This window comes from Triticum urartu, chromosome 6 (genome assembly GCF_003073215.2).
Source record: "Triticum urartu cultivar G1812 chromosome 6, Tu2.1, whole genome shotgun sequence".
NCBI lineage: Eukaryota > Viridiplantae > Streptophyta > Magnoliopsida > Poales > Poaceae > Triticum > Triticum urartu.
The window spans coordinates 174,014,649-174,028,390 of record NC_053027.1 but is presented as its reverse complement, the minus strand read 5'-3'; the positions used below and the strand labels follow the sequence as shown (position 1 = coordinate 174,028,390).

Here is a 13,742-nt window from a genome sequence, read left to right as displayed (position 1 = left end):
CAAAATTTTGGCATGGTCGGTTTTGGTAGTAATCCAAACAGCCCCGTAAGCTTTGTATCAATGGAGGAAAGAGGAATGAACTCATCATCCACTTACCCCCTTTGAAGAAGAAGGGTGGTTTATATAGTAGTCGTTTTTTAGGTTTTTTGTTTCTTTTTGTTTTTTTGATTGTGTGCATCCGTCATGTCATTAGGACACTGCGTTGTTGCAGAGGCTAGGTGTAATTGATATCTTTACGATATTAATATATACTCTTCATCAAAAAATACACACAACCCAAAAAAATCAGACATAAGTTGAACACTTTGACTTGTCAGGTAGTCTGGGCTAGTTTCCCACCTAGTGTCTGGCCTTATCCAGAGCATGAGTGCACCGTGGGTCCGATGATTGTTCCAAGAACTGACCCAAGGTGCATCCCCTCTTTATAGTGTGGTGTACCTATGGAAATTCAATATAGCTCATACGTCTATATGTTCTCATTATCCTAACCCATGGTCTGTCTTGGGATATGAGCTCCCACTGATATTTCCTTCCGTATTTTGGTTTTGGGTCAGTTCTTGGAATAGTCATCGGACCCACTCCTGCTCACCATTTATTGTGGGAATAGCGGTTTGCTGTTGTGTTGTTCATGCATTTAGGACAGCTTCCTTGCTATTATCTGGACCTGGGTGTGAGTTGGATGTCGAAGGGCAATTTTGCTTAGAGCATCTTCAACCGTTGGCCCCTCAGGAGGCGCTAAAAATCGTTTATGGGGGCGCACCGGCGTAAACCGCGTGCTGGGGGCGTGATGCCCTCTAGTCGCTATCTCCTTCAGGGCCCGGCGCTGCCGGACCATTTCGTCGCGGAGGTAGTCGTCTCGCGCCCACCGTACGGTGTCCTCGTCGGAGAAGTCGTGCCGGCTATCTTCTCGTACTCCGCAGGGAGGCCGGGCTCCGGCTTCGGCCTGACGAGGACGAGGTGGCCAGAGGCGGGGGCGGAGTCATCGGTGCGGACGCCGGAGCTGCGGGTGCGCACGCTGACAAGCGTGTCCTGGGGCTCCGGTTTGACGGGACGGAGGTTGGGAGAGTCGGACGAGCAGCCGGACGAGGAGGAGGACGCCCCCGGGTCTATGCGCCTCGGCGTCCACGAGCTCCCACGTTGACGAGAGATGGACGGGGGAGCGGGGTACTCCAGCCTCAGCATGTTGCCGCCCTCGATGTACTCGAGGACGGCCTCCAGCGTGCGGCCGGGCACGCCCCACCATCGGCGCCGGCCTTCGGAGTTGAGCCTTCCGGAGGGCACGACGCCGTTGGTGGCCTCGAGCTGCTCGGCGTTGCGGCGGCGGAAGTATGGCTCCCAGAGCGGGCTGTCGGGGACGTAGCGTGGACCTTCCCTCGCCGCCCGCGGCAGAGAGGTGCGGATACGCGCGATCCCCGCACGCCACGCTGCCCCAGTGGGCGGTGGTGGCACCGGGACCCTGCCGGCGTTGATCCTTCACGACCCGGGCACCCGCATGTCCGGCGGGACCGAGTACTCGGCCTCGAAGAGGAGCCGAGTTTCGTCCTCGTGAAGGTGGTGGTGGTCGAAGCCGTTCGCCGCCGCACCGTCGCCTGGGAAGTGCTCGGCCATGCTTTGAACTGGAGACGGTGAGAGGAGAGGGAGGAAAGGGGGAGAAATGGCGTTGTGGCGGTGGAGACTCTGTGCGTGTCACCAGCGCGCTGGGGGTCGGCTTATATATGCGCGGCCGCCGCGTGTACGCGTGGCGGGCGGGGGACGCGCGTCGTCCGGTCACTCCGCCGCCCGTGAGGCATCAATGGAGGAGGCTGATCGGCGCGGCAGCGCGCGACAGCTTTGGCATTGATTCGCCGCGGGAAACGAGACAATGAGGACGACGAAGTGGCGAGAAGAGAGACGAGTCGCTGGCAAGAAGGGCCCGTGGGTGTTTCGCGCCAAAAATGATTCGCCCGGCGCCCCCGAGCGTCCCCAGCGCGCCGGGTTCAGGTTGGGTCCGCCGGCGCCAATTTCGGTCCGAGCCGGCGAAAAATGGACCCTTGAGGACGCGACTGGGCTGATTTTTCGACGCCGGCGGCCAAAAAATTGCCTGAGGGGCCTTGTTGGGGCGCGGCTAGAGATGCTCTTAGCATGTTGAGAGCAACTTAAATTATATTAAGCCAGACCTGTTAAGATTCTTTTTAGGTGCAGCTCCGCCTAACATACTTTTGTACTCCATACACTTTGAAAAATGATTGTTTATACTAGTACTACTTACAAACAACCTAAAATACGGTGATAGTGTACATACTCCTTCCGTCTGTTGAAAAGTGTATATTTAGAAATTTTAAGACAAATTATGAAGTTGAGTAAAAAATGTATTGGAAAGATGCAAGTCATCATTTCTCCCCTCTTTAATTACCCAACCCCCAATGATCTAAGTGCTTGTAGAAATTAAGAAGCCCATATGTAGATTGCTATTTGTCTTGATTACCGTGTGACGAGGGAGAAGTATTTTTTTTCTCACTTTAAAATGCATTGGGAAGATAGAAGTACACTCTTTTATGGATAAATTTTAAAAATAGATGTACACTCTTCACCGGACGAAGGGAGTATGTACAACTTAAAAATGATTGTTTATGCACTTTGAAAAATGATTGTTTATACCCTTCGCTCATGCCCACATGCGAAACTCCAATCTAGGGTTTACTTGCCTCTCGCCGGCGCCGCCGGTCCGCCTCATCTCCTATGGTCCTTGGACCATGGAGGCACGATGGATCCCGGCCCTTGCCAGCGGGAGGGCTTCGTTTTTAGATGATTTTTTGAGTTTTGTTAGGGTTTGTGCCATGTTCAAGAAGACGAGGCGGCGGCGGCTTCTTGAAGATGGAATAAGGTCCTCCCCGTCTAGCCCATGTCGCGGTGATGTTTCAAGCATCGTCGGAAGGCGTGTGGAGGTTTGTCTCCGACTGATTTCGTGGGATCCGATCGGCGTTTGCCTTCGGTGGATCCGACTGGATCCGGTCTTCGTTCGTCTACATTTGTGTGTCTGCAGGTTGGATCCTTCCGGTTTATGCTTCTCTTCATCGGCGGCGGTTGCTGTTCTGATGCGCTGGTCCTATGGGGCCTTAGCACGACGACTTTCCGACTGTCTACTATAATAATATTTGTCCGGCTCCGATGAGGGAGGGGCGATGATGACGGCGCGCCTTCGAACCTGGATGTAAATTTTACTTCTAGTGTTCTTTGTACTATCTTAACAGTTGATGAATAGATCGGAAATTTTCTCACAAAAAATACCTAAAAGACATGTTGTACAAATTTGTTCTATACACGTTCTGATGTCAAAAAAAAAAACTTGTACTGCATCCTGCTGCTACCGGCCGTCCACGACAGATTCTTTACCCAACTCAATCTGGTTGGACCCTGCACAAGAATTCCGGATCCTTGGCACAAATCTCATCGAAAACCTCTATGGCCTTTCTCACATCATCTGCCTCGTCTCTACTGATCTGGCTACACAGATTGCTAAGAGATCAGTACAGGCTCCAACTTATAACCATCAAATCACAGTGAGATGAGGCATTAAGAAATAAAGCTGAATTCCCACTTCCAAAGAAAAATTGATGGAACCTGATAACATAGTACCAGTATAAGTAGACCACTTGACTGAGATTGATTCTAAATGTTCATTCAGAAATAGCCACAAGCAAAGGTCGAGCAGTGAGAATATTCTGGCACTTATTGTAAAATGAGCAAAAAAATCAAAGTAAAGCTATCTACAGAAAATGAGAAAAAAGAAGCATCATAACCTTTATTCTAAAATGAGCAAAACATCAGAGTAAGCTTATATAATTTGCAGTAATCTGCAAGGAAAATGTGGCATACAATGCTTAATTTGCAGGATCCAAAATTTACAAGCTACTTAATTTGCAGGATCCAAATTTTACAAGCTTATATAATCAGTGGGGAGAAAAGAGCAAAGATGTAATCACCTGCAGATAAGGGACGTTAAGCCTGGACCTATGATAGAACATTAGGCACAATGGTGTTTAGGCTTCAGCAGACCAAGTCAACTATAGGCATGCATTAGTCAGTGATGGTTATTAGGTTCACGTTCACCTCAACATCCATCTTAGGAGCAATCTTCTTACCAGCGGCCAGCGGGTCTGTTTGGACAGACATTGAGGCTTCCTCACCATGGAGCCCCAAGATCTCCAGAGCCTTGGTCCAGAATCCATACAGATGCGAACCGTCCGTGGAGTGGGCCATGACTCCAGTCGTCACACCCTGAGCCACGTGCGTCAGATGTACATACGTATTATCACTGTATTCCGGCGAGCCACCAATTTCCCCAGCTCGCACCCATTCGCATTAACTGCTGCTGCACAGTTCATCATGCTGCTACTTGCGGCCAGATAATATGAGCAAATGCCGATACGAGCCATATCGCTGCTCTCGATGTACCTACAACTCAAAAATGATAAATTATTGGTGCAAATTAGGCATGTCGTTTTTTTTTTGTCCTTTAAGCTTGGGGTCGCAAACCATATGTTGCACTTTCGTAGATGTGTAAACTCAAACATGCTCAAAACATAGTTAGCCGTCTAATCACTATTGTCATTAACACCAAAACTGTTACTAGGGGCGGATATCCTTTTAGTAACATCATGAGCTATCCATTTGCGTAATTTTGTGACCATATTTATCACTGTTGTCAACAAAACGAAAATAATATGCTCTGTGTCCAATCTCTTGAACTGAAATTCAGTGAAATGAACTTGCATAACCCTAGTTTTTACTAGATCGCCATAACCCTAGTTTTTATTAGATCTCCATAACCCTAGTTATGTATGTAGCATCACCACAAAGTTATTATGCCCCTTTTCAGTATAGCCCTCCAATGGCCGACAATTTGTAGGTTCACACCATCCAACAATGAACATCTTCAATTTTTCCATAATTAAAGAAGGCCGGTACATAGTGGCGCCGCCCAGATGTCTTCCAATGATTCGTCTCCTCCCTATTCACGCTCATGAACTCATACAACAACATAACATCATCAATGCTTCCCTAACATATTTTTTTAATTCATCTCTCAAACCATTAATACAAGTGACGATTTGCTTTCAATTTGCTTCCTCACAATGAGATCTTCGAAACTACGTTCAATTGATGTATTTTGACAACCTTTTTTTTGAAACTCGACATATTACTATCACTTACTTATCAGTTATAAACCACATAGTTGTCAGATAAAATTAACTTTGTAGTCAGGTTACTAAACGTCGATCTACATCAACATAACACTAGCTTCATGGTACTGGTATAAGTTGATGCCATTGTTAAGTGTTTTTAACACTTGAATACTCACTCTCTAGCTCTATGTAAGGTTGCAGAATGTCTAGAAACATAAGAAACTATTACCTGGTAACTTTACACAATCATCGTGGAAACTATTCAATGTTAAGATGGCAACTATGTTGGTATAATTTCGCAACTAGTGGCAACAAAAAAATACATTGGAACGTGCTAACATGGGATCTTGTTTAGAAGCCTCGTCAATACGAACTCAGCGATGAAGATGGATCATGAATCGAACTGACTTTTTATGAGATAAACCATTTTGAAAATGTGAATTTAGCAATGGAATGTGATGAATTGATGATGTGAGCATGAGGTGGAGTCAGAATGGCAAAGGGGAGAAACCCGTTGGGTATTACCATGTGATCCTTGTACTCGCCACACTTGTCCTTGTCCCCGCTCTTGGGCAAGTTTTCACCCATCCCCTTTACCGCCGGCTATATTTTTCCGTGGGGATTTTTCCCCATCCCTTTGAGTTGTGACAATATGCAAAATTAGTTAGCCTACAATGGGGAGCTTAGGGAGGTGGTCATGGTGTCGTGTCGCGCAAAGGCTAGTGGGGTCGGGTGATGAGTAGTTGACACAGAGCTCGGAATAACGCTGCCAGCGTGATATGCAGGACGGTCCAGGCACACGCGATGAACAACTGATGAGTAGTCAGAGCTTCGCTGCGCTTGAAACAACTGGGGAGGCATGAGATTGATGCCTCGATGGAGAATCTTGGGAAGGGTCTATCAATGGTGGGGTGAAGAATAGTGGAGCCCCATTTTAGTGGTGGCTAGCAAGCAGCGGTTTGCACCAATGCGGGTGGCTCGAGCCTTCAGTCTTGTGGAGAAGAAAGGCGGGGGGGGGGGGGGGGGGGGGGGGAGATGATAGACATATAAGAGAGGGTTGGCAGCAGGTAGGCTTTGTAAATGACCGAGAGAGAGGTTGGGTCGTGCTTCAAGTTGAGCTATGCTGCCACAACAATAATGCAGGGCCCACATGTTAGGTCACTACCATGGGCAGAGTCGGGATTGGGGCTCTGGAAGGGGAGAGGATGATGACCACACAATAGGTCTAACATCACACTATATCAACCAAATCCTAGATATTAACATATGTTTTGTTTTTAAAAAAGCTACATATGACGATCAGTGAGCTCTCCAAACAAATCAATAATGTTATCACTGATGAATTTGGCAACTATTTTCTTCCTAATTTAGGAAACATATAGTATTAAAACTTTTTATTTCTAATTTCAAAAGTGTGTCTTCACAAGTTTCATCACATGGATTCACAGCTAAAAGGGAACTTGTTATTTGTACCGTCCTCTTCTGTACGGCCCTGCCAAAGTGAACGTCTGCTTTTGTTGTTGATAATACGTATTGGCCCAACATGATGTGACGTATTGGCCCAACGTGACGTACGAGCACACCAATTGATCTTTGTAACACTGGCTTCTTGCTGCACGTTTATGTGGTTGACGCAAGTAAGGCTAGCTCCTCCTTTCTAATGCGTGTGTGTGCACTTGCATGGCCCATGCAATCTTCAACATCTTCGTATTACTCTCTCCGTTCCTAAATATTTGTCCTTTTAGAGATTTTAAATGGACCACCACATACGAATGTATATAGACATATTTTAGAGTGTAGATTCACTCATTTTGCTTTGTATGTAGTCACTTGTTGAAATCTGTAGAAAGACAAATATTTAGAAACGGGGAAAGTATTTTGCAGATGCCTTCAAGAACTCTGCACAAGAAATAAAATGGTGTAGTATTTTTGTCCCTCATAATAAAATATAATATCATATAATGATTAATAGAAATTACCTGAAAAATGTGTCGTGTAATATTTGTAGACATATCTATGCCCACATTATCTTCACTTAGATTTTTATTTTGAAATCATGCATTGATAATCTTTTCAACAGTGATGTTTCAAGAAGATAAAAGATAGATCAGACTTTCAGTTAATCCTACCTTATGCCTACTCTCTTTATTCTCAAAGCACCAAAAACTGTACACGGGGTTGAAATGAAAATAGGACATCATTTTCTACAGTTCACTCGTACTTGTAGTTTCCCACTGGAGATACAACAGACTCGCCGGACTTAGTGTCGACAAGATGATGAGGTCAAGGTGGTGGTCCCAAGCCCAATACATGGGTGAGTCCAGGAAGCGGCGCTACTGCCTATGTCGTTGATTGGCGACTCTTTTGCGGCGATTGCTGAGCTACAACCGATTGAAATGACCTAAAGAGTGGTTAGTTGACAATAAAGATCAGAGCAGCGGTTTCGAGTTTTGGTGTGACGATCATGCATTATGGATGTTTTTATAGTACAACGTGGACTGCAGGATGGCTGGCCCATGCAGCATTGCAGCTTGAATGATAGGCGAGGAAATTTGAGGCGGCAACCTTGAAACGGAGTGAAGGCAAGGCACTCAGGGTGTGGTAGGTTTTCGGACGTCCGGGCAGCAACTAGATGCTTAGGGTCCTCAGAATGTCGGATGTCGTGAATTTCAGAGTTCTGCGGGTGCACCCACACATCCACCTTTGTAAGGCAACCCAATTCCGCTCCTCGCTCTTTTCCAAAAAAAATGCACGTGAGAGAGGTCCGAAGGATCTAGAGCTACTTTACAATATATGAAGCATAGTTCAGCTAACCCAAATACCTAAAAGGCGGAAATTATAGAAAGGTCTAAGAACTTGGCAAGAAGGATCCCAAACACAGGATTGCAAGTGCAATGTGATCCTTCTCCTAGACGATGATCGTGTTCGATATCTCCCAATCAATCTCTCTGTGCGATTTCACAAGGGGCACAAGCGCACAAAGATCACTAAAAACAGAACACTTGTTCTAATCCTTCAATACTCAATTCATTAACGTTTCCGGAAAACTTCGGTAACAGGTATCCTAAAGTCAAAATGGTGATAAAGAAACCTTCAGGAATGTTTCTAATTTGCAACACTATTCCCATGTATTTATATCTAAGATTTTTTAATTTGAAATGTTATCGTTCTGGTAAAAGAAATGTTGACCTCCCAATAGATTGGTAATGATCTCGATTTATTGACGCGGTGATTAGGTCCTATGAAAGCGGATCCTCTGACATACTGCCGTCTGACATGGCGTCACTGATGTGTGGGCTCGGGTCCAGATGCAAGTGCACGTCGTCAGGAGAGCTGTCCTATGTACCCGTCATTTGTCCTTAAAGTCATAAGTTCAATGATACTCAAACCCATGACCATCTGAGACATGTCGATATTTAAAGCATCTCTGATTATATGTTCTGTGAATGTTGCCACTGTATTTAACTATACATTTACCATTTAAATTCAAAAGTTTCAAAAAAACTGGTTTTGTTTTGTGTGTGCGTGCGCGCACGCTTTGGCAAGGGGAATTCCCTTTGAAGCTAGCTACACGGCCACCGATTTGCATCAGGAGAGCATGGAGGACTGAGCATGATCAGAGAGCATGGAGGACTGAGCAATGAGCAACGGGAAGATGTGATCTCTTGGACAGAAAATGAAAAGGGATCCTACTCCACAAGCTCTGCCTACAATGCCCATTTCAAAAAGCTGCCAAACAATGGAATGAAATCGGTCATTTGGAAGGTGTGGGCTCCGGGCAAGATCAAAATCTTCTTCTGGCTGATTCATCACGATAGAGTTTGGTGTAACGACCGTCTGCAACGTCGACGATGGCCAAATCCATATTTCTGTCAGTTTTGTCTCAAAAACCTTGAGTCCTTCGTACATCTCTTCTGGAACTGCCCGTTCACACAAGCAACCTGGGCAAAGGTGGCAGAATGGAATGGATGTTCGTCGCTCGCCCCGCCTCTACAAGATCAGGGATGCACACCCTCGGCAGTTACGACCATTCTAAACGTAATAAGAGCAGAAAACAGGAGGGGCGTGAAGACTATGATCATGGCTACCACCTGGGCAATTTGGATGGAAAGAAATAATTGCACCTTCAGATCGAAGAAAGCTGTTTTGAAGGACGTCATTGATGCCATTCGACGCATGATGGAGCACTGGCGGCTTGCCGGAGCAAAATCATTTGAGCCCCCCTTTGGGGATCTGGATGTGAGATAACCGCTTACGGTTTTCTTTACTAGGAGCTGCAGGCCAAAGGCCCGTCCTCTGTTGTATCTCTTTCCTTATTTTCCCTCTAATCGCTTGATCAAACCTTGTCTTCCATATGCTCTTTTCTAAATCAATCAATGCCAGCTAAGCTGGATCTTTCAAAAAAAGATTCGCATCACAATTCACAACTCGACGTTCAACACTACTTCCGGTGGCCGTTCCAGCGGGGTGAACACGCTGCACCGGCAAATAGGGCACGTAGCGTGCGAGCGCAGCCACCGGTCGATGCACTCGGTGTGGAACACGTGCAAGCACACCGGCATCCGCCGCACCGCCTCCCCCTTCTCCACTTCGCCGAGGCACACCGCGCACTCGGCGGCGCCCCCCGGGTGCTCGTAGCTCGGGACGAGAGCGGTTCGCAGGTCGTCGCGCTCGCGCCCCATCACGGCCTGCTCAGGGTGGCGAAGCTGCAGCTCGTGCGACGACACCTCCGTCTCTCGGCCGTCCTGCTGTTCAAGATGGCGCGCTTCGGCGGACGCCGACGACAGCCACCGGGGCCAGGGCGGCCGCTTGAGCTCGGCGTAGAACTTGCAGCAGAGGATGAGGCTGACGGCGGTGCAGAACGCGGCGAACGCTGCGAACAAGATGGTGGCGCCGGAGTAGGGCCGCTTGACGAAGTGCACGATGGCGACCGGCGCGGTGACGAACCCGCTGGCGAAGATGGCGTGCGCGCACGTGAAGTCGCTGCACCAGTCGTAGCAGGAAGCGCGCCTCCCCTGGACGGACATGCGCCTCCCCTAGTACCGTACACTCCGCTTCAACTCTTGGATTGGTGTGAACTTAAACCGGGAGGAAAATAATTAACGTGTGAGAATCGACATAAATAGCAATTAAGCCGCTTCGACATCTCAGCGCGCGTCATTGTACTATGCGCGGCATAGCTGGCAGATGTAAACGATGAAGTTCAGCACGTTAATTGACATTGTTAAGGTTGGATCTAGTGATGTTGTTACTGTTGTTTTGTAGGAGTATGCGTCTTGTAGTTGTAAAATGCGCGACTAGTTGTCACAAATGAAAATTTCGTTCACACTCCACGTCTTCCTTGCTTCGCTCCTTAGGAGCAACAAAAAGATACTCGCCTCTCCACCTCCCCCGTTGCATCGCGAGGCTCCTCTCTCCTCCACCCGGCTTCGATGGAGACATGGAGTCGGAGAAGTGGTTTTTCAAACCATCCAACCGACTTTTGTTGGGGGTGAACATGGATCTATGCTTAGACCACTGTGTGGTGGTGTTGATGGCGTCGTGTGGCATTTAATTGTAATGCCGGGAGTAGTTGTCACATGTGGAAATTTTGTTTAGACTCCACTAGGTCTTCCTTGTTTCGCTCCTGAGAAAAGAAAAAGGAAAAAGCTACTTGCCTCTCCACCTCCCCCATCGCATCGCCAGCCTCCCCTCTCCTCCACCTGGACTCGACGAATTCAGGGGAGGGGTGGCGCGGATCTAGGAGTACGTGTAGTTGTAGTCGTAATTTGGGGTTCTCCTTGTAGCTAGGATTGTCGAGTCATCCAGCACCCGAGCCATGGATGTGGTGGCGACGGTGCTCGGAAACAAACCTCCTCCCAAGTCCATCTTCAATGTGGATGATGTTCTTTTTGCGGGCGGTGCTAGGTCTGGGAGGTACATCTTCGTCGCCTTGCTTCAAGGTGTTCGATCCTTTGTTCCTCTTGTTGGACTAGGTTTTCTGAACCTTCCGGTCGGTTTTGTTGGGGCTGGACGCAGATGTATGATTTGACCATCATGTGGTGATGATGATGGCCCAGTCGTGCGTTTAAGCTGCGGTGAGGTTCATTGTGTGGCAGTGCAAAATGCACCTCCCTCTGGCTCGTGGTGCAGCTACGACTCGTTCCATCACCTTCCTCCAGAATTCTATGTGCTTTGTCCAGCCAATCCCCCTCGCCCCAATATGTTGCATGGTGGACTCCATCTTGTGAGCAGATCCAACGCTCATGCGAGCTTGAGCAGCGAGGGCAGTGGCGGATTGGCTTCGTCTGCTTGGCTCCATGCTCAAGTTGATCCTAGTGTGAAGCGTCTGAGAGGTGTGGCCTTAGTGTCCACAGCGAGAGGAGGAGGAAGATCTCTTAATCTTCGGTGCTTTCCCTTCAATTTGACATGTTGTTCTTTTATTCTCACAAGTCCATATGCATCCTAAAAAGTAGTTGCCACAAAACTTCGACATCATATTACTACATATTAAAATAGTAACTCCATAAGATGAACAAAACTTGAACTTCATTTCATGTCAGAGTTCAACATTCCATATGAATCATGAGTCCATACAACTCATAGTTATACAACCCATAGTTCAATGTTTGGTTGTAACCAAAAGAATAAGTCCATACAACCCATAGTCAAACACCACACATGCAATCAATCTTCAATCTCCGGCTTCGGGAAATGTATGCTTCAAACACCTAGCAACCCACAACATCTTTCGAGCGTTCTCCAAAGCTTTGAACTTCGTTGCAATACAAGGATTTTCAACCAAATATGCATGGTAGATTAGTAATTAGCAATAAAATCCAAAACCAACCCTAGGATTTATTTCATGTTCTCCTAACAACCCTTTATAGATATGTCATAGGTATTAAAAAAGGAAGAGCATTTGTGTTGCCCCATTGCTACGAAGTGTTGAAGGATGAAGAGAAATGGAAGAACCTTGATGTCCTAGGGGTGCCAAGAGTCAATTGCACAAAACTACCACATTTACGACTAGGTTTGCAGAAAACCACCAAGTTGCTAATCCGTTGCAAAAATCACTGCTTTTTCACTAAACCTTTTGCAAAAAGCACTGATCATCCACTTTGGCTCGTCTAAGCGTATTTATGACAAATGGGGCCAGATCGTCAGAGCTAACTTGGCAAAAATTTCACACACACACCCCTGAAATCTGAAAAGAAACGCAATCAACTCCTCCCGATGTTGGCCTCGTCCTTCCGCTCAGATCCGTCGTTGTTGAGCTGGGTTGCGACGGGATCCGTCGAGGGGAGGTGCTGCAGCCACGGCTCCTCCTCTGGCGAGGATGACACCATGGTGGCCCAGCTCCGACCGCTGTCGATTTGTGGACCTCTTCCTCTGGCACCGTCCACTCGTCGGCTCTACAGGGTGTCCCCTAGGGTGGGCGGCGTCTCGCCCAGTGCGGGCACGGACGGGAAGGTCTCGTCGCCGGCCGGCGAGGCCCTGGCGCGGTGGCAGGCGACAATGTTGGAGAAGGGAGAGAGACAGCGGAATTGGAGAGGGAGAGGGGGCGGCGGTGGTGCCCGATGCACCGACGAACTGGCGGCAGCGAGCTGCGGGGAAGCCCGGGCGGAGCGGCGCGAGGCTAGATGGCGCGTGCTGACAGGGCGGCTGGGCTCTCCTGCGGGCCTGGAAGAGGCACCGGAGATGGGCGGAGCCGCCGGCGCCGGGAGCCGAAGCGCATGGAGGTTGGGCCCCATCCACGGCGCCGAGCGGCCACAACATCCCGACGGACGACAGGCAAAGTGCGCCGTCGTGGCTTCAAGGACGAGCTCCCGGCGGCCTCCTTTGGCTCCCCGTGCATTCCATCCAGAGAGACGACGGGATTCGATTGCGTTTTTATTTTTTGATCGAGGGGTCTGTATGTAAAGAGATTGGAGAAGAATCTTTTTTTTGCCAAGTCGGCTCTGACGATTTGGTCCCATATGTCATAAACACGCTTAGACGAGCCAAAGTAGATGATTAGTGCTTTTTGCAAGAGGTTTAGTGAAAAAGCAGTGGTTTTGCAACGGATTAGTGACTTGGTGGTTTTCTGCAAACCTAGCCGCAAATGTAGTAGTTTTGTGCAATTGACTCGGGTGACAAAGAAACGCAAAGAATGATTATTGGAATATGAGAAGTACTTGTTCTTCATGAACACATCTAACCTCGATGATAGACAAAAGGAGTACATCAATCTTTGTCGTGATCAAGTCTTGGTCCAAAAAAGATTGATGGGCATGGGATGCATGGGAGGCATGGGAGCTACCATCGGAGGCTTGGGAGGTATGAGAGCTACCATGGGAGGTATGGGAACAAGCATGTGAGCCCTGGGTGCCATGGGCGGCATGATAGGCATGAGAACACCTACGAGAAGCATGGGTGCCTTGGGAGCTACCATGGGAGGCATGGGTTTTGAGTCTCTCATGAGAGGCATGGGAGCACCTCCGGATGACATGGGTGGACGCATGGCTTCCGGTGTGCCTCACATGCCTTCGCATGATGCCTTTGAAGGTAGTGCCAAAACCGTCCGAGTTTTCAAGGACGAAGAGGAGGAAGAAGCGG

The 13,742-nt window shown here is 48.1% G+C and overlaps 1 protein-coding gene across 1 annotated transcript; it reads right to left on the bottom strand.

The window, feature by feature from the left end:
• Positions 1-9,532: 9,532 nt before the first annotated feature.
• Positions 9,533-10,358, bottom strand: LOC125517631 (RING-H2 finger protein ATL3-like). The gene has a single exon (XM_048682837.1). The coding sequence runs from the start codon at positions 10,190-10,192 to the stop codon at positions 9,587-9,589; it is 606 nt and encodes a 201-aa protein (XP_048538794.1). The 5' UTR covers positions 10,193-10,358; the 3' UTR covers positions 9,533-9,586.
• Positions 10,359-13,742: the final 3,384 nt, after the last annotated feature.